Raw genomic sequence first — 25507 nt, forward strand, 5'->3', positions numbered from 1 at the left:
TGGCTTGACCTGGGGAATGCGGCACCTGTACCCCATTTCCTGCACACGCCTGTGCACGGTGGCTCTAGATGTTTCTACTCCAGACTCAGTCCACTGCTTCCGCAGGTTCCCCAAGGTCTGGAATCGGCCCTTCTCCACAATCTTCCTCAGGGTCCGGTCACCTCTTTTTGTTGTGCAGCGTTTTCTGAAAAACCTTTTCCTTCCCACAGAGGTGCCCTGATACAGCACTCTGCAAACAGCCTATTCGTTCAGAAATTTCTTTCTGTGTCTTACTCTCTTGCTTGAGAGCTTCAATGATGGCCTTCTGGACAGCAGTCAGGTCAGCAGTCTTGCCCATGATTGCAGTTTTGAGTAATGAACCAGGCTGGGAGTTTTTAAAAGCCTCAGGAATCTTTTGCAGGTGTTTAGAGTTACTTTGTTGATTCAGATGATTAGGTTAACTGCTCGTTCAGAGAACCTTTTCATGATATGCTAATTTTTTGAGACAGGGATTTTGGGTTTTCATGAGCAGTATGCCAAAATTATCGGTATTAAAACAATAAAAGACTTTAAATATTTCAGTTGGTGTGCAATGAATATAAAATATATGACAGTTTAATTTTTATCATTACATTATGGAAAATAATTAACTTTATCACAATATGCTATTTTTTTTAGAAGGTCCTGTACAACTTACACTGCATTTAGAAAATATTCACACCACCTTTTCTACATTATGTTAGGTTTAAGATTTATTCTGAAACCGAAAAAAGTGGATTAAAAGTGTTCTATTTAAAACAAATAAATCCAGGCATACACATAATTTATGAGATTGAAATTAAACTCTTATGCTTTAGGCTTTACTGGAAAGTAGGGGTGTTCAGAGCTTGGCTTTATATTCAAAAAATAAAACTACAGTAAAAAACTACAGGAAGCGGAAGAGGAAGCAACTTCTACAAAGGTCAATGAGAACTCGCGGTGGCCGTTGGGACTTCGGCGGACTGTGTGCCTTCGCCGAGGAAAGGTGCATGTCCCCAGTGTCCGCTCCGCTCGCCCGTTAAGGAATGCGCCTTGCGAAGTCGCTGTGTGGTTTAGCATTTGATAAAACTTCAGCCGATACCGTGGTATAACAGGAGTCATGGTTTGGTGTCGCTTCTACGTTTCTTATCCAAGCGTGCGAGCCTAATTCATTGAGCTAGCTGTCGTTAGCCCGCTTCGTTGATTCATAGCGCGCTAGCTTGCTAGCTGGAGTGTGCTGCTGGCCCATCCAGTTGACCGGGAGACGAGCTCGACTGACTGAAAAACACAGCCGCTGTTTGTAAACGAGGTGGTGGCGGCAGGCGGGGGGCCGGGAGAACGCGACGGGGTGGTAGTGAGTCAGGAGCGGCTGATGAGTTCAGACCAGAGCGGAGAGCCACCGCTGCTGCAGGAGGAGGCTGATCCCGGACCGAAGAGCGGTGGGAAGGACGAGGCTCCACTGGGGAGCGAGGGAGGGTCAGGCGGCATGGTGAGTGAGGCCTTCGTTAGCTTCTCAGCTAGCTATTTGAGCTACTTCTGCTCACCCGACGTGGTGCCAAAAAAAAGCACCCAGTCATGGGAAGTACATTTGATTCAGCGAAAGTCGTATCAGTTTTTGTCAGTTGTGATTAAAAAAACAAATGTCCCATTCTGTCTTTTGCTCATATGTACACCGTAGGGTTTTTTTATGCCACACTTGTTAAATCTATAACCCTTGTTCTCAGCAAAAAGTGCACTAAAATAAATTGCTGAAAAACTGAAGATCATTTCAAAACACTTTAATAACAGTAGGGAATTTGCCACTTTTGACGTGCTTTCTTAAAACTCATTTATGGAAAGAAAATCGTGCTTTTTTGGGGGGAGGGGGGTGTTTTTTCCCCGGCATATTACTAGAGACCTGTTCGCGTATGAGTCACATTTATCAGCTAAAATTAACCCAACAAAGTATCGTTAAGCCGCTAACTTTCATTTAAGTCGTTTCAACTCATTGTTTGCTCTTTAACCCTCTCTTACATGACATTTTACAAGCCGATATTGTGACAACAGTCTGAGACGCTGCGGCTTAAATGTCTGTTTGCAGCCACTTAATGCAAATGTGCGCACTGATCGTTAGCAGGGGGCTCCATTGCTGCTAACGAAGCCGCTTCGTCCAGCTCTCGTATTAAGTAGTTTGCTGAGTAATCATTAGCTTGCTAAGTTTTGACCCGACCATATAATGACGGCAAACACAATTTAAAGGTCCAGAATCCGTATTGAATTAATTTGTGAACAGTGCTGCGACTGTTGACCGAGTAACAGACGTTCATTTGCTGTGATGTTATTTCAGCTAATCGCAGTGCTAGTTAGCCTAGCTAGTGCGGTGACATGCGTTGTGAATACCTGGCCTTCGCCGTGCTGCGCAGTCAGCTGACACTTCTTGGTTGTCCACGGCCTGTGACACAGAAGCATGCATTGTGACCATGTGTCAAGTTGCACGGCCCATAAATGCCCTTCCCTGTTTGAGTGACAAAAGAGGGCCGATCGTTTGGGCTTGTTCGTTTTTGACGGCTGCATACACACGATAATCTAGAGGCAAAACAGGAGGCAGATTGATGTGGCAGTTGCAGGGGTTAAAGGTTAACATACCTGTTGGGAGTTGGGGACACAAACTGACGCATCAGCAGGTCTCACTAATTCCCTCTATGTCAACACAGATTACCTAATTGTGTTAATAAGTGATGAATAAATATTTAGCTGTCCTAGAGCAGACATTGTTTAAGATGGAAGAAAAAATATCACCAAGTGAAAATAAACCGACTTTAATGTATTTAGAATGTATTAAATTATTTTTGATCAAATATGTCACCTTGTGCTGGACATTTATTGCAGAATAGTTTTGATTAATTGTGATGAATATAAATTCCACTTAATGACAGCATAGTTGGAATTGTTATATTTTCTATACTGTTTGTATCATGAGGATAAAAAAATATTTAACATTAATAAAAAGTTACTGTTTGCAGTGTAGTGCTAAATATCATACTTCTATATATACCCAGTATCCTCACAAAGCCAATTTCATAACTAGTGCATTTTAAAAAAAAATCTTTGTCTGCTGATTGCTGTAATGCAGTCACAGACATACAGAGTTCACTTAAGTCTGCAAAGAAGTTGTTTCATCGTCACTTTAATGTAACTGCATTAAATGCCACAAATGCTTAGAACATTCTTGAAGTCTACTGAAGCATCCAACATTTAAAATGCAAAATTTAATATACTTGGAACTACAGGTGCACTGATGAATTGTTCAGCTGATAAATCGACTACGATTTCCTTAATTTTGAGAGATGGGCGAACGGCCGAGACTTGTATGAGATGCCGATCATATCCACCTCTGCTACTACTGTCCTGTCTTGCTCTTCTGTAAAAGAGACCTGACTGACTGACCTGTTCACCAGGTCACATCTGTATGATTAAAAATAATCATAAAATCAGCAAAGGTTTTGCTATATTTAGCAAATTTTCAGACAAAAAAAAAATTGGAATCGGGCCCATTGATCTCTCTCACTCTGAACATCTGAGATCACTGGGGTTTTGTTACTGCTGCACGATGTTGGACTGGCATGTAAAATCCACACTTTCCTCACTTCTCTAATATTCTGCAGACACTCTGTGACCTTTATCATCTTGGGTACGGTCATCTGTGTCAGGTGTGTGTATCTATTGAAGTGAAACTCAATCAAATATACTGAACTTTGAATGCTTTACATAGATTAGCCATTAGTTACTGCATTGCAAACAGTCCATTGCAGTGTTAATATTGCATAAACTAATATTGCAATAACGCAATATGCAGCCCTGGTGCATTCTCACCCCATTCTGTGCTTGTTGAGAAGTATTTAAAATATCAAGCAAAATGCATTAATATGCATCAAACTACTTACTCTAATTCTTCAATACTGAGATTTAAAAAAAAATTATACTGATCTATAATACTAATCATATAAATTATATATTTTGCAACATTTCAAATTAGTTTGTGGTTCTGCATCTTGATGAGCATAATATAACCAAAGACGTTTACCTTTGTCTGTATTTGGAAGCACATCTACTCCTCGTTTTCTAAGTGTGCCTCTTTACGAAGAAAAAGTTTTAAAGCATTAAGTCAAACTCCTTCGACTTCCCTGCAGAGAAACAGTCAGGTTCACCCCTCCCCCCCTTTATATGTGTTGGTTTGACGGGCTAAAAATGGTATACTTTAATATTTTCCCCTCCAACGCACGGATCATTCATATAAAAATTGAAGAGTTCATATTTCCCCCTAATATTGAAAGCGGTATCAATTTTAACTGCACTACCAGGTTGCTACGTCATTGTTTGCAACTTCAAACTTTTTAAATTCACTAAATAAAACTTAAAGGCCAATATGCAGCTGAATTTGCCAATTTGTTTACTATTTATAATTATATTGAAAACCAGCTCTGACTTGACTTTTAAAAAAAAAATCCAACGACAGTGAATAATATATCTATTAACATATATACAGATATGTTAATAAACTAAGAGAACCCGCTCACCATTAGATGCCACACTAAAAAACACATTTAAGTTTCCGGGTTTTTTTTTTTTTATCAGCATGTTGGACTTTGTGGTGAAACAATGATAACGAAACAGATTAGTGTGACTGCTAAAATGACTTGGCCGTTATTTCAGTAGCAAACTACTTCCAGGGAGGATTTTGCCTTTTTTTTTCTTTTTTTTTCTAGTTATGGTTACTTTTCTGCTTTCCTGTCACACACTACCAGCTGCCTCAGTGTTTAATAAAATGCTTTTTTTTGCACGCAGTAATTTAAAAATTTGACTCGGTTGTATTGCAGGAAGGACAAAACTAAAACACTTGGAATTGCTGAGAAATACAAAGCTGTGTAAGAACTATTTGTTGCCACCTCTGGATTTTTTTAGATATACATTTTTGAGGATTGGTATTTGTGTTTTAAATTTGATAGAAAATTTATACAAGAGTATAATTTCTGGCAACAATACAAACTATGAGATGACAAACATGTGGACCAGCAAAACACTCTGATTATGTCTGAAACTGATTGCTTTACATGCTGCATAGATTTTACGTTCGTAAAACAATCCCTGCGAATGTTTTGAAATCCTCAATCAAGTCAGAATCCAAGCGTCAGTCTCCCTTCATTCGTGTTTTGAGTCGAATCTCACCTGATCCTGTGGTTTCTGTTTTGAAGGTCACCTCAAAGGGTGCTGGTTTGAACCCAAATGCCAAGGTGTGGCAGGAGATCCCCGTGGCCCCCAGCGAGGCTGTCACCAGTCCTCACTGGCCTCCCTCAGACATCAGTAAGTGCTCAACACGTTAATAGAATCTGTATGAAATATTCACAAACGTCTGATTCTTGAATCAAATGCGTTTTTTTTTTTTGTTGTTGTTTTTTTTATGTGACCAGGTTATTCAGAGCCTACGTCAGCTGGTTGTAAGCAGTACTCTGTGGGATTTACCGCCCTGGGTGACAGCAGCTCCACAGCAACAGCTGAGATAGCAGTAAATGGAATGGACCCTCAAGAGCTGGGCTTTTCCCCTGCCGAGTCCACGACAGGGAGCTCCGGTCAGTGAACTCACCTGCAGCCTCCCTCACTCGTTAACAGTGGCTAAGGAGAATCCTGTCTCCAGTAACTTGAAACAAATAGGTTTTTTGGGGAAAATAAAAACTAACAAAGTCATTTGGTTTTATTCTATAAACAGCATCCATGGGCTTTGGATTTTGACAGTCAAATAGTGGTTTGTGTTGTATAATTGTCCTCTCAGACATGACTTCTTTGTGGAGCTAATGTATCTGGTGTCCTGTCTGTCCTATGTGGTGATTATTTTTATGCTGTCGGAGACACGCGCTGAGTGAGCCGGAGTGCAGTGCGACATTCAAAGCTCAGTTCAGAGGGATTTTGGCTACTGCTTTGTGTGATAGAAACCCTGTGCAATTCAGGCCTCTAGCCGATCATTGAGAGTAGAGTGGGAATTATTTATTGTGACAAGTTTGCATTGATTATACATAACAGCTTGTTGGATATATATGTTTTTAAAGTTTTTAAAGACATGTCTGAAAGTGTCCTTTTATGTTTGCTTGTGAAGTGGTTCGCACTGCTTTGCAGATCAGTTTTGAGGCGCCATCTTGTGATATCGTCGTTCCTGTTAGCCGTTCTTGCTGGTGACACTTTTTGTTGTATTTGGCTGAAAAGTTGTTCAGATTTGCTGGAGAGGGAGAAGGACGAAGGCATGAACGAGAGGAAGTATGGACCTCTGAAATGTAAATGTAGGGACACAAAACAGCCGAACGAATCTATTCACCAGGCTGGATTACAGACACTGATGTGCTGCCTCAGCTCAAAGTCTAGCATAGAAGAAATGGCTTTGGAAGAATTTAATACACATGAATGTGCGGACATATTTTGTTGGCTTGCTGCAGTATTTGCTAATAACAGCAGAATTAGACCTTCATCAGAACATATGAACATAATTAGTTTGTATTTTGTTTATGTAATGCTTTTATATATTTCTTTGTCTGAGCTGGATGATCTTGGTTATTTGTACAAAAGTTCATTTGATCCTTTTTCTTGCAATTGAATATTTAGATTCCAAAACTGAAGAACAAGTGTCCTCTGAGAATCTACGAGAGTCTCTGAAGAAAGAGCTAGAGTTTTATTTCTCAAGGTAAGAGCCAAAGACTTTTAGATTTATGATTTTGTTGTATTTGGCTTGCAGTATAACCAGCTTGAATAAGAGTTTGACTTTTTAGAAACTCGTAGAAAATGTATTTATTTTAAATAAACACAATCAAAGTCTTGTATTTTTCAAAAAGATAAAATTATTCCCATTGTTGCTAAAATAGCAAAACATGAAGCTGTTTGTATTTTTCTGATTTGACTAAAGTGAAAACATAAAATAAACACTTGCCAGTTTTTAGTTTTATTGTGCACTTTTTGTGCACATTGTTATTAATTTCTGCTGTAGTTCCCTTCATCAAGTGCAGCAAACATATTTATTACCCTGTTTGGATAGTTTGCAGTCTGCTACTTGAAATGTGTCACCCAATGACTAGTTTCAACACTGTTTCCTTAAATGCAACAGGTGATGCTCGTTTTGTTTCTTGAAAGTAAAGTAAAATGTCTGGAGCAACAAGTGGGGATATTTTAGTTTGTGACAAATTAAGATACGACTAATTTGCATGTATTTGTCATTTTGTTGCACAGAGAAAACCTCTCCAAGGATTTATACCTCATGTCTCAGATGGACAGCGACCAGTTTGTCCCCATCTGGACTATAGCCAGCATGGAGGGCATAAAGGTTCTCACCACAGATATGGAGCTCATCCTGGACGTGTTGAGATGTAAGTGGAAGGATGAGCATGGTACTTCGTAAAACTGTCAGTAATATGACATGATTGTCTGTATTTTATATTTGAAATTACCCTTCCAGCTTCTCCAATGGTACAAGTGGATGAGAAAGGCGAAAAGGTGCGACCGAATCACAAACGGTGCATCATCATCCTGAGAGAGGTCCCTGAAACCACACCTGTGGAGGTACTGCCACGTTGTGCTCATGTTTAGGAATTTTTTAGACATTTTTGGAAACTGAGAACTGACTTGTTGTCTCAATCCCACAGGAAGTTGAGTCATTGTTTAAAAACGAAAATTGTCCAAAGGTGATAAGTGTCGAGTTTGCGCACAACAACAACTGGTACATCACATTCCAATCGGACACAGATGCTCAGCAGGTACGTCTGGTTAAACTTCACTTTGCTCCAATTCAAAATGCAACATCTTAAATGACCTTATTTGACTCCTGAATTTGGCTTTCAGGCATACAAGTACTTGAGGGAAGAAGTCAAAACATTTCAGGGAAAACCCATCATGGTAAGTTGAGCTGAAACGTGTTAGTTTGTAACTCCCCTCCTTTAAGAAACCTTGAGTCAATTCTTGTTTCTTTTCATCTAATAGGCACGGATCAAGGCCATCAACACATTTTTCGCAAAGAATGGTTACCGTAGCATGGACAGCAGCTTGTATGCTCAGCAGTCCCAGAACCAGTCCCAGTACAGCTCTCCACTTTACATGCAGCATGTCTACCCACAGCAGCAGTACCCGGTCTATGGCATTGTGCCTCCCACCTGGACTCCTTCACCCACACCCTATTTTGAAACTCCTCTGGTAAGAACCAACTCTAAATGAACTACTTGAAGCTGGAATGGGTCCCAGGCCATGTATATTTTTAATAAACTGTATTTAAAAAATTATGCATTTATTTGTTGTTGCTAATGATTCACCACTGATCATTATTTTTGGCTTTTCATATAAAGATGAAGATGGTTTTTGTGCTTGAACTCAAACTTAAAACTTTAATTTTCACACATAGTTGGTGCAAAACCTGATTTTTCAGGTTGCACTCTGAAAAATCAGGTGGATATGGTGATGTATTAATGTCAGGGTTTCCCCCAGTGCATTATAAGCCTGACGGGCCACCAGGCTTTACTTGCGCACTACCAGACTAAGCATTGCTCATTTATTTTAGTTTTTTTTTTTTTAATGTTCAAGACTTCATAGTTGGTGTTTAGGTATTGTTAATGTCTTCCAATAACACATAATTACCAAGAAATATTTTCAAATTTCCTGTCAACTTTAAAAAAAATTTTTATCTCAAAAACATGGTGGGCCATTGGATGACTGCCTGAGTGCCCCTACCATCAGGGTTAGCAGGTTTTCTGGAGGAAACCTTGAATGTCTTTTGGTTGGCAGCTGCTTAAAGCAGAACTGTGTAAAATAAAAAAAACAAGGCTCATTATCAGCTCTATTACTTCCAATTAGGAAGAAAGAACACAAAGCTTTTTCTTGTGTACACATGAGTCTCCTCATTCTGCATATTTAGTGCATTGTTAATTTTTGTGAACTGGGCAGTAAGACCAAACGACGCAAATGTTTTGCATTCAAAAATGTAAGGAAAAACAACTGGAGTCTAAAATGTTAAACATTTGTAGTAACCCATTTTGTCAATTCAATTTGAGAAAAATATACAGTTCTGCAAAATATTAGGAAGACGAATTGTTGTCTCCACAGCGAGTTTTAACATCTCGTTCACTAAAATCATTGAATCGCTATTTCTCTGTGAGCTTAAATGTCTTCTAGATTTCCCCTGTATTACATTCTTGGACTGCTGCAGAGTAAATAATTGAACAAATTACTACATAAAACAGGATTAGTCAACGCTGCCATCTTTTCCTCCCTGTGCAGGCACCGTTTCCTAACAGCGGCTTTGTGAATGGATTCGGCTCTGCGGGACACTACAAAGCTGGCTCCACCGCTCTTAACCTAACTCGCCCATTCAACAGAAACCGGTAAGCAGGATCTGTTTATTTGCTGTGCTGCATTTTTAAAGTTGTTACTCAGACTTCAGCCTGCTGATTTCATAAATGTACTCTTAATCAGAGTGTGGCATTCACCACTTGTTGTTGTCGTTTGCATGTTAGGTTAAACTGTGAATGTCAGATCATCTGCAATGCAGTGTTGTCTGAAGAAAATGTAACCCCACAGGGAACTGCTCTTCACTCCCCTCTTTCTTACTGTCCTCACAGTGTCCCTCTGTATTCAAGAAAGAATGTAATAAATGCCTTCAGGTACCAATATTCAATACTGTATGATAAGCTTCATCGCTACCCTCATGTCTTACCATACTGCTGCAGCGTAATGACTAAAACCACACCAGGACTGACAATCTGATATCTTTATTTTGGTCCTTATTCAAACTTTCATTGCTGTGATGATGCTTGGTGCCATTCATGTTAATGAAATTGCTGGATTTTTCCTGTGATTTGATTGCTACGGTTTTTGCCATTTGAGGACTCTTGGCACCAAACACGCCCTCCTTGCATTGATACACCAGCATACATCGTAGTAACTGTTAAACCTCATTACAACTAACCACTTATTTTACTTTTCATTGGCGCCTTCTTCATTGACCCAACACGTCATGTGCTGTAGCAAAAGAGCCGACAGTAGAGAAGCTGATAAACGCTTTCGACCCGATGATGAGATCCTTATGCGCATAGAGGGACAACATGGGAGGAAGCTAACTGGCTTTGGTCTTCTCTTTACTCCTCCTTGTTTCTCCCCCTCTTCTATTTCTGTCTTTCCAAAGTCAGGAACTTCTCTCCCATCCCGATGAGCGTTCAGATTATGAGATCTGAGGGTTGAATCTTTGAGATGAAAATTTAAATCATGTTTTATTAAAAAAGCTTTAATTTTAGCTGTTTTACTAAAGTGTTGTCAGCTCTACTTGGTGAGTTTATGATTGGTGGCAGTCTTCAGCCCTCCAGCCAATCATGTAGCCCAGATGAACCATCTGCTTGTCTACATTGTGATTAAGGAGGCAGCATGCTGTGTGGTTTGGTCGGTGGATCCATAGTTTCCTGTCACATCATTTGCATGATGCCGTTTTCTGAATGTAATGTAAAGCTCACTTCTCCTGCAAGGAGTGTTTCTCCATCAAAGTGGCTCCAGTGCTTGCTTAGTGCATTTTGTTATTTAGCATTAATTGCTTTTTGTCTTAACTGTTAAAGGTTGTTCTCACACGCAGCTGGACTTATACCAGCATCACTAAACCTGCGGGGTGGGGAAAAAAAGGCACCTCCACCAACATGCTTTAGTGTGGCAGTGGTGTGTTCAGTGTGTTATTGCTTATGTTTTGGTCCTTTTATATACAAAACCTTCTGTCATGCAGAAAAGATGTTTAATTATTAACTGGAATACATTAGGGCTGAAACGATTAACTGGATTTAAATAACCTTTGAAATTGAATAATTGTTTTCTGAAGTATGCAGATGCAGTAAAAGGCAATTTGCTGAAAGAAAAACATACGCAGGGCAGTAATTAAGCCAAAATTGTACAAAACATTTACATGTGTGTTATGTTCTACTCAGAACAAGGGGCCTATTTTAAATCCCAAACTCTTACTAAGCACCTTTTGCTATCCGGTTATTGATTTATTCAAAAAAATAATCAACATATTAGCCCTACGCTATAGATATTAAATCAAGTAGGGCTGAACGTTTTACACGTTGATGCTAGAAGTATTTTTTATTTTTTTTAGCTGCAGATGCATCCGTTCCTACACATGATGAAGCATACACTAAAGGAGTCATTGCATTCTAGGCATCAAAACTTTGATTATTAAAAAAATAATTTGAATTATTTCCATATTATAAAAAGGTTTGAGTGGATGAATAAAAAATCTGCACAGTGACTTTTTTCCCCTCCAATTAATTGTCATAATAATTAATAGAATAATTAAATACTAAAATAATTGTTAGCTGCATCTCTAGACTCAACGCAGCCTCTCCAGAGATTAATCTCAGCTCCTGTTGAAAGACTTGAGCTGCAGCTCAGCTCTGAACCAGCACTGGAACCACTTTCGTTGAATTGGGATTGTTGTGGCTTAATGTGTTTTAGCCTTTTCTATTTGTGAATCTCAAAAAATTTCTGAATGTCTCCTATAATCTGCATCATTGAGAAATTGTTGCAGAAGATCGGAAAACAGGGAAGTAGATCTAGTAAAACTTAACTCCCACCAGTATGGGAGCTTTACTTGGTGTATGAACCTGCTCTGTTTCTGCTCACAAAAAGTCAGGGATGTTTGGCTTCCAGGTGAAATTTCAGGATGAACCTAAAACGCACTCTAACCTTTCCAGGTGAAGTTAATGTGACCTCCTCTAAGCTTCTGAACGCACGGGTCCAACTGTTAATGTTTCAGTACTTTTTTGCACAAAAAGAAGCTTAATGACTAAATTAACAACAGATATTTGATGCATTTTTTTCTGTGGCAAAGTCACCACTATTGGCTTTGGTTTCAATAGATTAAGATGTCAAAATCATCTTCTTAGATGCCCTACTTCCATGATGTGTCACTATAGTGCGAACATTTTACATAAATTTCACCTGAAAGCCAAACATCCCAAGTCTTTGTGTGGATTTTTAGATACATTGAATTTCCATTGAACTTCCCTGTATTGAATTTGCAAAACATTGCCCTGATTTTTGATTTTCTATAACTTTTCTGCAACAAGACTTTAAACACTGGTCCTTGGTGAGCGCATGACCATCGGACACATTACATTGATTAAATGGAAAGGCTGAAATCATGTTAAGTGAATTTAATTTTCACTGTGTCTACAGTTTGTCTTGTATCTTTCTTTAAATGGCTTGAATCGTTCAGAAATTTGGGAATTTGCAAAGTAAATGTGATTAAAAGTTAAAATGACCTCACCCTGAGACATTTTTCCATGTTCATTTGAAACTTCTGGCCCTCGGCATAAATCCATATAATTTTAACGAAACTTTCATTGGATTTTTACTTCAACAGAAACCACGTTAAACCCCAGATTAGGACCAGCGAGGTGACTGCAGCCTCAATAACACCTGTTCCCCTGGAGAGTCTGACCGGCCTGCGCAGCCCCCAGCCTCCTGTCATCGGCGCCCCCACCTCCGCTCATCAGACGACCGCTGACATCACCTCAGCCTTCTCGCAGCTCTCCTCCTCTTCATCGTCTTTGGACCCGAACGACGACAGCGGCATGGCTGGACGTGGAAGGTAAACCGATAATCCCCTCGTTAAACCTCATTTCTGTATCGATGAAGTATTGGTTGCGTTTCGCACATTCGGTCATGATGTTTGAAAACTATTAAAGTCGTGGTGTTTAGTGTATACTGTGATCTTTTGAGATTTGTGTCTCGGGATGAAGAGTTTCAGGGCCGGACATCAACTAAAAGTTAATATTTGATTCAAGGTGTTGGTTTCACTCTACAGTCAGGTTTTTTTTAAATCAAAGTTTTATTTCAAATCAGTTGTCAGTTCATTTATGTTGCACACAAAAGTCTTTTTCTGGTAGCTGTAAGCAGACAAGACACTGACCAGATAAAACCTAAAATAAATACAGTAATGAAAAGCGCACAGTTTAACAGCAGTTCAGCACTTGTAGCAGAAAACATAGAAGTGCTTCTGTTTTTGATGTTTCTATAATGTTTAGCTTTGCACAGTTACGCTGATTCTCTCTGTAGTCAGTTTTATTACACAGTTCATAATCAACCGTTTGTCTTTCAGGCGGAGCACAACTTATAGAGGAACGCGAAGGAGGCGAGAAGATGAGAGGAACACGGTAAACGTCCTCGTCTCATTGTAGAGATTATGTTGAGATTTTTAGAGCTTGGGCCACGATTCCATTATTTGTATTTTCTTCGTTCTAATTCAGAGGCCGGTCCCCTTAGCCGAGGTGAAGGTTTCTCCGCCCAAGTTTGACTTGGCTGCCACCAACTTCCCGCCTCTTCCTGGCTGTGTGGTCAGCACACAGGGCGAGCCGGTGCTAGAAAACCGAATGTCCGATGTCGTGCGTGGTTTGTACAAGGTAAGGATTGTCTGATTCAGTAATGCTTGAGCTGCTTGGGTTTTCAGAGGTGTAATGCTTGTGGTTCTCTACGTCTTGAAGACGGAGCAAACCAATAAAGAAACCACTGTGAGTCCAGCGTCAGCCCAAACTCCGGCCACAGAGGAGGCTGTGACCGTCTCAAGTCCTGCTCCGACAGTCTCAAAATCCGTTTCTCAACCACTTGCATCTCTGGCTTCCCGGTATGATTCTCAAATTATTTTTCATATTTTGAGACACTCGCATGTTTCTGTTGGTGCACTAAAGTCTGATGTTTTTTTTTTCTGACAGTATAAGTAATCAGGAGAAGAGAGTGGAACGGGCTGAACCTCCAGTGTCCAAAGTAACTCAGCGTACACCAGTTCAAGCTACTGTGAACTCCTCCTCTTCTTCCTCCTCCTCTTCCTCACAGCCCACATCTAGCTCACGGCCTCAGCCCTCTGCTGCTTCCACGGCGGCCACCCCCAGCACACCTGCCCCGTCTACAGCCGCTATTACCAGCCCAGCACAGGTAACGAATGAAATCTGCTCTTTTGTTGCCAACTTGTCAATGTAATTTTTTTTTTCTTCCTGATTATGAGAAACTTTGCATAGAGGGAAATGGAGTGGACAGACATTCTCTCTCTCTCGCTCGCTCTCTTCATCTCAATCTCTTCTGCTTTTTCTACTTTCCTCCTTTCAGTTCAGGCTCAGCCTCCCACCTGAGCCTGAACTGAAAGGCCCAGGTCCCAATGACTATTAAGATTATGAGATATGAGGGTTTGACTAAAGAAATGACTGTGCCTTACAAAAAGTATTTATACCCCTTGAACTTTGTCACATCACAGGCCTCGATTTACCTCATCTGGATTTTAGGTGATGTACCAACACAATGTAAATTTGAAGAGAAAAGAATATGACTGAAGTTTTTCAAAATTAAAACTATATCAAAGGTTTTTTATTATTATTATTTTTAGCTGTAAAAGCATTTTTTCAAGATCTCCCTTCATGTAATGGTCAAGTTTTTCTAAAGGGATTTTCATAATTTTCCAAATTGCATCAAACAAAATTATTTACTACGTTGGTGTGTTTAGGGAAAGTTTTTCCTAACCCAGAAAAAATGTCCCACTCTTCAGAATAGCTTATCAGTCATAATGGTAATATTTTTCCACCACATTATCACTCCCAACAACAGACCTACAAAATGTTATGCGTTGAGCTTGAAGTAGGAATAAACAAAAATTAAATAAAGTAGAACCGAAATAAAGAAAATTACATATAATGTGGCATTAGTTTTGAAAAAAACGCATAAATACACAATTTTTATTTTACTTAACTATGCTGTACTTTGTGTTGGTCTATTACATAAAATTCCTGCAAAATGCATTGATTTTTTTTTTTCATTGCTTAACTAAAGCAGTTGTACAAATACTTATTGAAGGCACTGTAAATAAACAAATCGATAAATAATTTTTCACCCTCACAGAACGTTTAACATTGGATGTTCTTGCTTCAGGAACCCCGTAAACTCAGCTACGCCGAAGTGTGCCAGCGGCCTCCCAAGGACCCTCCCCCCGTGGCCCCGGCCCCCTCCGGCACGGCGTCTGGCCAGCCGCTGCGTGAGCTGCGCGTGAACAAGGCCGAGGAGTCGGGCTCTGGCACCAGCCCCGGAGACAAGCAGGAGCGGGGCCACGACAAGGAGGGCGGATGGGAATGCAAGGAGAGCCGACCGCCGCGCGAGCGTGACTCTCAGGGTTACTACCGCAGCAACGGCCCCAGAGGCGGGGGGGGGCTCAAGTTCCGGGACCAGCGGCGCCCGCCCCCGGCTCGACGAGGCTCCCCTCAGGGAGGCTTCAGGCTCACTGGCAAAGAGCAGAACATACCACCAGTATCGCCAAAGTAAAAACTCAGTATGAATAGAAAAAATATGTATGAATATATATATATATATACACATGGATATATATATAAATATAAGTATATATATATATAAAACTATATTAAGATAAATAAAATAAAAGCAACAACTTTATGGTAGCCACCTTTCCCCCCCACGGAGACTGTCCAAAGAAACGCTTTTAAATGACTGACATCCAGGACTTGAGGGCAAAGTGACACCTGATGAACTTCTACGATTGGTTCAGAAACTCTACTTGTTTTGGTCTCCGGCGTTACGCTTAAAAGGTTTTAAGTGCGATTTATCTGGAGGTTGCGCTCATGCTCTGCTTGGGGAAGGTGGGATGCTGGGCCTCATAAGTGGCCCTCTACCTGTTTTTCTTCTTTTTATTTTGAAAAATAGATGTTGGTCTGCAAGAACAATATGCACTAAGACGAAAACAACATGCATATATGTCATGTACATATACAAAGATATCACTAACACGCAAAGAGACATCGGTTTGTTTGTTTTTTTCCTTGTGTGCTTAGGTTTGCAAGTATGACTGAAGGTGTTGACTGATGTCTGCGTATGCATTGATTGTTTGGCAAAATGATTGAAGTGCTCCGACTGCACTGACGTAACGAAACGGATAACTTGATTTTTACAGCAGAGATTCTGAATTATTGTCCAGAGAACGGACGGTCTGGTCTTCTAATGTATATTAATGAAAATGTGTTTAACAGTGGTGTTTTGATTCCGATTTACGATTGGACTCAGAAACCGTTCACGCCACGGTCGTCTTGTGTTTTCTTTCTTTCTTTCTTTTTTTTTTTTGTTTTTTTTGTTGTTTTTTTTTTGCGTTTGAAGCCGAAATACAAGTTGGGGGCACCCACTGGTCCGTTTGCCATGGTGAACCTGCAAAGTCTGGTCCAAAGTTTTTCATGTTTTTGTTTTGTTTCTTCCCGTTTATCAGAACCATTTTTGGGTCTATCCACTGCAATGAATTCAGAACTTCGTCATCGTTGATAATCAGTCAGGTTCTCTGTTTACATGTTTTTTTTTTGGGGGGGGGGGATAGCGGGGGGGCGTTTTCCTGAGAGAAATCTATACGTCGATGGTAAGAGTTGACTGTTTTAGTGTGCCTGGTGGTTCAGGTGAGGTTTGGCTTTTCTACATTATCCCAGGATATTCAGGTTAAGCTTATATCTGTGAATTGTTCCTAATAGTGACAACGTTTAAAGAAAAAAAAAAAAAAAGGTTGTGGAGTGCTGTTAGATAAGGATGATAGCTACACAATATCTGGCAGCCACGTTGTGGAAAGTAAGAGCATTTTTCCCATGCTATGTGCCAGCTGCCTGCGATCATAGTTCTAGGATAAAGTTTTTTTGATTTTTATTGATGAGAAATGCTAAATAATTTAGCTTGGGAAGCTTTTTTTGGCTCAGTGAAACTGGATTTTTGAGAAGCTGTAGAGGTTTTAGTTGCCTTTGCTATATTGTCATTATAACCCTTCACTAGAAATGTGTGTGGGAGAATGTAATTATTTCTAGTTCTAAATTTGAAGAGGGAGAGAGGCTATTGACGAGGCATCTTATCGGATTGTTTTTTTTTTTTTTTTGTGCTTTAGGGTGAGTTTGCAGGTTTGTTTCTTTCCTTTTTTTTATTTTTTGGAAAACAGTTTGACTTAGAAGATGAAGTTTGACTCACTGTATGTATTGCTTTTTGAATTTATTTATTTTAATTTTAATGCACAACGCTTTTCTCCCAATCTTGGTAGGCTGGTTTCCCCAAAGTTGTGTGAAATCGCATTGTCAAAATAAAATCACGCATATGACATTTGTATACTGATCGAGATGTCAGCTGAGAGAAAAATACTTGATGCATTTACTTTGGGTTTGATACTGCAGTAAACAAATATCCAATCACTGGGGCTGTTTTTATTTTTTTTTATATTTTTATTTTCCATTGAGTATGAGCAGCTAGTGATCTAGTATAATTAAAGAAATGCACTAACTTGTTTTTAAAAAGAATCGTACTCATGAGTAATGTGAAATAATTTTAGAAGCATATGGTTGATGTTGACAGGCTTGCAAATATCTACAGGAATTGCTTTCCCCCTCTGCAATATTGTTTGGGTTGTTTTTTTTTGTTTTGTTTTTTTTTTTCTTTTTAATTTGGGTTGGGGTGGCAACAGGACATGTAGTAATCGATCAACCAAGTGTTTGAGACACAATCTTAGAACTGTATGAAATGTCACCAAAAATAAATTATTTTGATTTGGCTTCCAAGTCTCACTTGTCTTAAGTTTGTTCTCAAGTGTTGTTCTTGTAGGTAAAAATTGCCTTGTAGGTTTTTTTTTCTGCATTTTATCTTAATTCAACCTGGTCATTCACAGCTGGAGACATTTACATCGTAATAAGTTTCTATCTGCAAAGGCTCGTTGTGAAGTGTTTTAAATTTATTTGCTTTAATAACAAATGCTGCATTGAATTTATGTTTTCAATATGGGGCTTTAGAAAATTGGAAAATGAAAGTAGTAAATTAATGGCTGTAGATGTATAAAATTCAAGAGGATTAATTTTTCTGTTTTTTATTTTATTTTTCATTGCTGTAAAATTGTAGCACAGATTTGTGTGGAGATCCTTTTGCAGAAAATATCAACACGATCAAAGATTTTTTTTTAATGTTAAAGGTTTACTTTTGTCATTTAAAATGTGAGAATTTGTGTTTTGCAGTCAATATTTTAATTGGCACAACATCTTAAAAATTATAAAAATAAAACTGGTTTATTTGAATGCCAATGTATTTTTCCATTTTTATTTTTAAACTGACATTTCAACTTATGCCGGGCTTTAAAATTATTAAATTTAGATGGTAATTTTTTTAAATGACAGAAAATACCTTTTTTGTAGATCTTGAGTGTGCATTTTTGCACAATTCACATTTATTTAGCATAACAAACACGTGACGTGCACTTTTTAATCATACATAGGAAAATATTTGTAGTTCTCTGAATTTATTTGATATTGGTAGTTGAATCACTTCAATTTAACTGCACTGTGTATAATTATAAACTGTTGGTACATACTTTAAATATTGTGTCCTGGACATTAAGTAAATGAGAGAAGCTTGTAAGTAATCGAATAAATAATGGGGGCCCAAGTCGACCTCTGCTCAAGGCCCTCTGTAATTCTTTGGCCGGCTTTGTGTAAATGAACGTGGTTTCTTTTGGGTATTCTCAGTTTTCTAGGAATATGAATGGAAAGTATGTTATTTCTTTGATAACCTGTTAGGAGAGGCTCTGGTGCTGCTCCTCTACACTTGACCTGAAGGTATCCGCGGCATGCTACTGTCGGTGGATGCCAGCGCTGACGCCGCCATACATGCCTACACCATCGGAGCCAATAACACCGGTACATGCCGATCTTCTTAGAGAAATGTAACGATATCTGCGGTCCAGACGGAAACATCTGCCAGCAGTCGCTGTGACAGCTTGAGACGGAAGGCGTGGCTGCGTGTTTATGTCAAGCCGCAGCAGTAGCCAGCTGACTACACGGCAACTTGCTCGATCTCTCGAGGGCTGTAAACGGTACGTTATTCCACCTGCATCGGCGTTTTGACGATGCTTGATGCAAAGTGTGTTTTGAAGCGTGTTTGCACGCATTTGGAGGAGGTGTCATGTATTTCTACATTTAGCTGTGGATGTTTTTTCTTCGTATCTCCACGCTAGCATTAGCTGCTGCTAACTAGCTGGTTGCTAGCCGGGATTTTTGTTTTGTCTTTTTTTCTCTCCAAAGCAGACCCTCAGCAGCTTCTTCCGCCAGCTTACATACGTTTCAGCGCTAAAACTTTGATTAAGTATAGGTCAAGTGCCGCTATTTTAATGTAAATCACCAGCCATTGCCACGTATTTGTACGGTGCCGCGTTGCTACTGTATATATGGGTCATTTTTCTAACTGTCAGCTAAAGTTTACTGAAAGGGCAGCAGCCATTGGAAACAACATACTTACTCAGACGTTTGATACTCAAAAAGAGATTAAACTAAAATTAACAGTTGGGTTTTTTTCTATAACCAAATATGCAGTCTTTCAATGAATTTACACCTCTATTTTCTTACATTTGAGGCACGGAATTTGACATAATCTTAGTTCTAATTTTATGCTCTATTCTTGTATTTATTTATTTTTTGTTTAGTTTACACTTATGTAAATTTTGTGATGATTAAATTGCAATGTACACCATTGTGCCTTTTGGCCAAAACTAAACACGTATCGAGTAATATTACAAAATACATCTGCCAAAAATCTCTGAAATTTCTACTATAATCTTACATTTTTACAAGAAAAAGCTTGAATATTCTCTGATGTCGGAAAAAGTCAGAAATTGGCAACAACAACAAAAAAAAAACTAATTTATTAAAGGCATAATGTTGCATAAATCTGTAAAACAAAATAATGGACATTTTAGGTGATGCGCATTAGAGTGTTTTACAAAGTCTACTGGTTCAAATCCACGCTCTCTCTCTCTGCCGTTGTGTCCTTGAGCAAGAAACTTCACATGCCTTGCCTGCAGGCGGAGGTCAAAGGGCACGGTGGTGCTGGTGCATGACTGCCTCAGGTTATCTGTAAAGCTTTCATCCTTCTAAGTGGTGACGTCAGTTAGGACCTCCATCTATATGAAATACTGAACAACCTGAGCGTTTATTACTAAGGTATTCCATGACCTCATTATGTTTAGCAGTGTGTAACCCAAACATTTAAAAAAATTGTCTTCCAGTGTGCTGAAGTGTCACCCCTGCCTGGGTGCCATGGTCCTCTGTTACACATGAGCTCTACTATGTGGTACATCATGCAGAGCATTCAGAGTAAATACTCCTTGTCCGAGCGGCTCATCCGCACCATCGCCGCCATCCGCTCATTTCCACACGACAACGTGGAGGATCTCATTCGTAAGGTATGTTGCTTATCAGTAAAAAAACAAAACAAAAACAAAGTCGCCTGGCTGTTTTGACATTTTTATGTCCGACCCTTCTTAGGGCGCTGACGTGAACCGGATGCATGGGACCCTCAAACCCCTTCACTGTGCCTGTATGGTAGCCGATGCCGACTGTGTGGAGCTGCTGTTGGAGAAAGGCGCAGAGGTGGGTTTATTTCCGCGCGTTTTAGATGAATATTCAGCTCTCCAGATGGAGATCACTCAGAGAGAGCTGAGCCTGTTTGTGCTTGTTGATCTGAAGCAGTGCTGTACAACAAGATGTGGCTTTTGAGCTTGTTTGCAGTGGTTATTCGTAGCCCTGGAAAACAAGTGATGGTTATATGTTAGCAGGTTTCCGGGTTCCTGCGCAGTCTTGACATGTCTGGAAAAGTAGGGAATTAGATTTTCATCATTTTCCAAGTCTGATAAGGAAATAAAAGAAAACTGGGGATAGAACCGTTTTCATACTTTATTCAATCAACTAAAAAACTATCCCAAAAAAAATCAGAAAATATATGATCTTTTATTTCCCCTCTGCTTTGGTTTTTGAGTTATTGACAGAAAACTCTTCTCTTCTTTTTTTATTTTTAATATGAAAACTTGAGTTTTCTCAGTTTTGAAAATCAAAAAGCGTAGAGATGAGTTAAAAGTAGTTTAGAATAAATTTGTGGAACATAAATGGCACAATTTTGACAGAACTGCTCTTAGGTATAACATCAGAGAAGAAGTAAATCAAGTCAAATGTATTTAAATAGTACATCTAAAACCAACTGCAGTTCACCAAATTGCTTTACATGATAAAAAAAATTTACAATTTAGCAACAAAAAAATGAGCAAAAATTAAAGCACAGCCAACACACAGATGCCCTGCATAACTAGTGTTAAAAGCCATAGAAAGGAAATGTGTTTTAAATAGCGGCTTAAATTGATCAATTTAGTAAGTTGGAGTGGCACATGTGTCATCAGTTTCGTGAAAACACATGTGAACCACAACATGCCTGATGTGTACTTCCTGTGATTTTATCAGCAACAATGATGACACATGAAGGTTTTCATTTGATTTTGTTCAAAGTTGGTTAATCTGTTTGGACTGACAAGCTTTTAGTTTGTTTACTTGCTACCTAACACACCACAGTTTGTCACCGAAAGCCAAAGAAAACTTCAAATGGCTTTTCAGGAACTTAAATAGAGGCGAAATGCACTGAAAACGAAAGCTTGACACCAGAAAATGTGTTCGCTTTTCTAACAAAGTGACTCAGAAATGAGTCGTACTTTAAAAGTAAAAACTCTAAACCCGTTAAAGTAAGTTGAGGTCTATGCCGTCTTTAGTTTATTATTTACAGAGTAGGAATAAATTGTTGTTTTTTTACTGTCCGTGCAGCACCGGAGTTAGTTTTTGTGTATTTATGAAGATTTATTAAAGATACACTGATGAGGCCTATCCTGATTTATTTAAGATCGGAGCTGCCAATTCCAGTTTTTTTGTTTACCACTCCCATTTTTGATTTGCATCAAGAGCTTTAACACCTAAAGAAGAAAGTGTTTGGAGTCCAAAAGAATTGTATTATAAAGTTTAACTCTATGTATAAAAGGATATATTTTTTTTAATTTGTCTTAAAGTTTAGATGTTAAGTAGATGAATTGCACGCTATTGGTTTATTGACCAAAAACAGCAAAAGTTCTTAGTTTCTATAAATTTAACAAAAACTAGAAATTTAGAATTTTTTTTTTTTAGTTTGTGGCCTTCAGATCACCGATTAGAGTCAATGAAGAAAATATTAGCTCATTCTAATTTCCTGGTGACTGGTTGGGTCATCTCTGCTATCCACATGACAAAAAAATAAGCTGCTATTTGTACAGTAAAGGTCTAAAAGGCTGAAACCTGTCTTTCCAACAACTAAAGTTTTTTACGTTCCTGTTGGTGTGAGCGCTCAGTTTATTTGACTCCTCCGTCAGGTGAATGCTCTGGATGGTTACAACCGCACGGCGCTGCACTACGCCGCGGAGAAGGACGAGAGCTGCGTGGAGCTGCTGCTGGAGTACGGCGCCCAGCCGAACGCGCTGGACGGCAACAAGGACACGCCGCTCCACTGGGCCGCCTTCAAAGACAACCCGGAGTGTGTGAGGGCCCTGCTGGAGAGCGGGGCCTGCCCCAATGCCCGGGACTACAACAATGACACGCCTCTGAGCTGGGCAGCCATGAAGGGCAATCTGGAGAGCGTCAAGGTTCTGTTAGACTACGGCGCCCAGGTCCACGTGACCAACCTGAAGGGTCAGACTCCTATATCCCGGCTGGTGGCCCTGCTGGCCCGAGGTCTGGGCACAGAACAGGAGGAAGAGTGCTTGGAGCTGCTTTGCAGAGCGGCGGGGCGCTTCGAGATCCGGCGGGCTGACGGCACCCTCCCCAAAGAGCTGAGCAAAGACCCCCAGCTGCTGGCCAGGCTGTCCAACATGGTGGCTCAGGCGCCCACGCTGCGCTCGCTGGCACGCTGCGCCATACGGCAGAGCCTAGGAGTGCAGTTCCTCCCCACCGCCGTGAAAGAGCTTCCCTTACCTGAAACGGTTAAAGACTATCTACTACTGAGAGACTGATGACGGCGACGGCGGCGGATCCTCAGACCTCATGGGCTGATGATTAAACCGCTCGTCATACCGCATTTATTGGCAAGTCGATACAGATGTATGTCTTTTTTTTATTGTCTTGTATTTACACAACATCTGGATGAGGAGTGATTTAAGTGCAGACTGCTGTGTTTAATCAGTGTCATGTGAACGAACAAGGCAGGACTTGCACATTTTCAACTAAACAGCTGTTGGTTTTTCTTTTGAAGTCCGGTAGCAAAAAGAAGCAAAAAAACCCCTTCCCACCCCGCCAAACTAAAGCATCAGATTTGCTCGACTTCCTCGTGGGAATAAACCAAGATCAAACAAGTCCTTTGATCACTTAGCTATGTTCTAAAAAGCTATTCATTAGAATATTTTAGAATGCTTATTATTACTCATTTTTGCTTGATTGGGTTTGTAAATGAAACTGTGTCGTACTCAGAAGACGGCTTTGTTTAAAAAATGATAATAAACGTACAGTGCCATGCTTTCAGCATGCGGGAATAAAAAAAAACAACAACCCAGTTGATGAATGATGTCGTAATTATGAAGGTTTTCCAGTCATTTTATGAGACGCTATATGTACAATACCTGGGAAGAGTAACCATAACCCTTTAACTTCTCCACATTTTACCACGCGACAGCCACAAATTTTCAATGCATTCTTTTTATGTTTGTATAGATTTAAAAAGTAAATTATATTTATGGTGAGACAATAATCGATGCTTCAAAGTGGTGACCGCCTTCTTTACAATATAGTTCAAACTCATTCAGATTACATGGAGAGCTTCTCTGGACATCTGTGTTTAATGACTTGCCTGAAATTCTCAGTTGGATGTAGGTCTGAACTTTGACTAGACCATTTAACACATGAGTTTTGTTTGCTCATAATATTAAGGTTAGTTTCCTGCTGGAAGATGAACCTCTGCAGAACCCTGTACCCCCTCAGTCCCCCCCCACACACATTTTTCAAATCTAACCAAAATAGTGTCAGACATTTTGAGTTTGGTTAGTGCAGGTTTTTGTTTGTGTCGCTATCACTTTAAGGATTTTAATAACAGTTTGAGGTTGGTTAAAAATGATGTGCAATGTTTGTCCGCAAAGAAATTTGGTTTGTGCTGAAAATATGAAGGTGTAAAAGGAAAAAAAAAAGAAAAAAGACACCCCTTTTGTTTTGCTGTGACATTTATGTGTTTTTCTTGAATATCTTTGAAGCTCTGATGGCAGAGAAAATGTTTTACTTCCCTTTACTTCCCTCAGATGCTCACGCAGTTAAACATTAATAATTTACCATCCACTTCACAATTATCCTCTACTTTGTGTTGGTCTGCCACATTAAACTCCCACTAAAATACACTGAAACTTGTGGTTATAACGTGTTGAAATGTGGAAAAGTTGAAAGACGTTGAACTTTTTTGCAAGGCACTGTGTTGAAATAATTTGTATGATAAGTTTTGGTTGTGACCGGTCAGTGATATTCAGTAAGAAAATAGCATTAAACATACACACACACACACACACACACACACCTATTTGGAGCAGGAAAGATTGTACCAGATGGGAACAATTGTGTTTATGTTGTAGCAGCAGAGTGATGCTGATTATTAGTGTTGGTTTCACTTAAATGTGCCAGGTAGTCTTCTGAATATGCTCAACGCTAACAAAAGTGGTGTCACCACGCCTGCTGTCATGTTTGACTCCTTGTTTATTTGGGCTTTATTGAGTGTTTTTTTTTGTTTGTTTGTTTCTACAATGGAGGTTTAAACTCGCAAAACGTTTTTCAAGGGTGCTCACGGGTTCCAAAACTAGAGTCACTTTGTTTTAAATTCAATATTTAAATGTTAAAACCATGAAATGGCATGATGAATAAGTTTTGTCTTTTGTAAAGCCACTAAATGAGCTGGCAAAAATGTGTTGGAGGTCTGGAATCTGACCATTTCTTAAACTTATTTTTGTCTGCCTGTGCTGTAAATATACATATAAATTAACCATACAATTATTTCTCGTGTATGCCTGCAAAGGTGCTTCTTTTCTTTGTCAATATAATGCAAGTAAATGCCTTTTTCTTTGCCTGTCTGCCTTTTTCTCTTTACTATTTTTAAACGCAAAACAATTTCTGATTGGGATTTGTTTCTGCCAGCTCACGTTTACAACTCCCACATTGCGCCGCACCAGCTTCACTGCTAACTTAAACTCTTGACTCTTGGATCTTCCACGCTCTGCAGCAAATCCCTAAGAAAAGAACGACAAAATATTTGCTCATAAATTTAATCCACATCTTTGTCAGTTAACAGTTTTCTTAAAGCAATTTAAGAAAAATAATCTACAGAGAAAACGCTGACAAAAGGATTATTGAAGACCAAAGCTGGTCAAAACCCGATCCACTAGGGGTCGCTCTTGTTTTGTTTCTAGCTCCAGTGACGGTGACAAACAAGAATGAATACTCAATCTCACTACTGGAGTAGTAGAAATAACATTGACTGTGGATTCCATCATCTACATTTAGCATTGTGTTTTTGTTGAAGCATCCACTTTAATTAACCTGATCTTATCTCCAAATATTGCTTCCTTTTCACCCAATCTTCCTTATTATTTTTAAAGTTGTATTCTATT

General features: G+C 39.4%; 2 protein-coding genes across 3 annotated transcripts; both read left to right on the forward strand.

Moving 5' to 3' along the window:
• The first annotated feature begins 879 nt into the window (after positions 1-879).
• larp4aa (La ribonucleoprotein 4Aa) lies at positions 880-17597 on the forward strand. 2 transcript variants are annotated; one of them, XM_008413555.3, is made up of 17 exons: positions 880-1486; positions 5229-5337; positions 5445-5603; positions 6625-6703; positions 7243-7379; positions 7469-7572; positions 7656-7766; positions 7852-7905; positions 7990-8199; positions 9277-9380; positions 9618-9659; positions 12401-12628; positions 13139-13193; positions 13287-13439; positions 13521-13660; positions 13749-13968; positions 14953-17597. In XM_008413555.3, exons 1-17 carry the CDS (start codon positions 1370-1372, stop codon positions 15337-15339), a joined length of 2409 nt encoding a protein of 802 aa, XP_008411777.2. In that variant the 5' UTR covers positions 880-1369; the 3' UTR covers positions 15340-17597. The 2 variants fall into 2 exon arrangements, with proteins under 2 accessions (XP_008411777.2, XP_008411778.2); XM_008413556.3 differs by lacking the exon at positions 9618-9659 and having other exon boundaries at positions 881-1486.
• A 738-nt stretch (positions 17598-18335) lies between these two features.
• asb8 (ankyrin repeat and SOCS box containing 8) lies at positions 18336-24966 on the forward strand. The gene is made up of 4 exons (XM_008413557.3): positions 18336-18904; positions 20093-20269; positions 20352-20456; positions 22247-24966. The coding sequence occupies exons 2-4, from the start codon at positions 20141-20143 to the stop codon at positions 22880-22882; spliced, it is 870 nt and encodes a 289-aa protein (XP_008411779.1). The 5' UTR covers positions 18336-18904; positions 20093-20140; the 3' UTR covers positions 22883-24966.
• Positions 24967-25507: the final 541 nt, after the last annotated feature.

This window comes from Poecilia reticulata, chromosome 7, assembly GCF_904066995.2.
Source record: "Poecilia reticulata chromosome 7, P_reticulata-male-v2, whole genome shotgun sequence".
Classification (NCBI taxonomy): domain Eukaryota; kingdom Metazoa; phylum Chordata; class Actinopteri; order Cyprinodontiformes; family Poeciliidae; genus Poecilia; species Poecilia reticulata.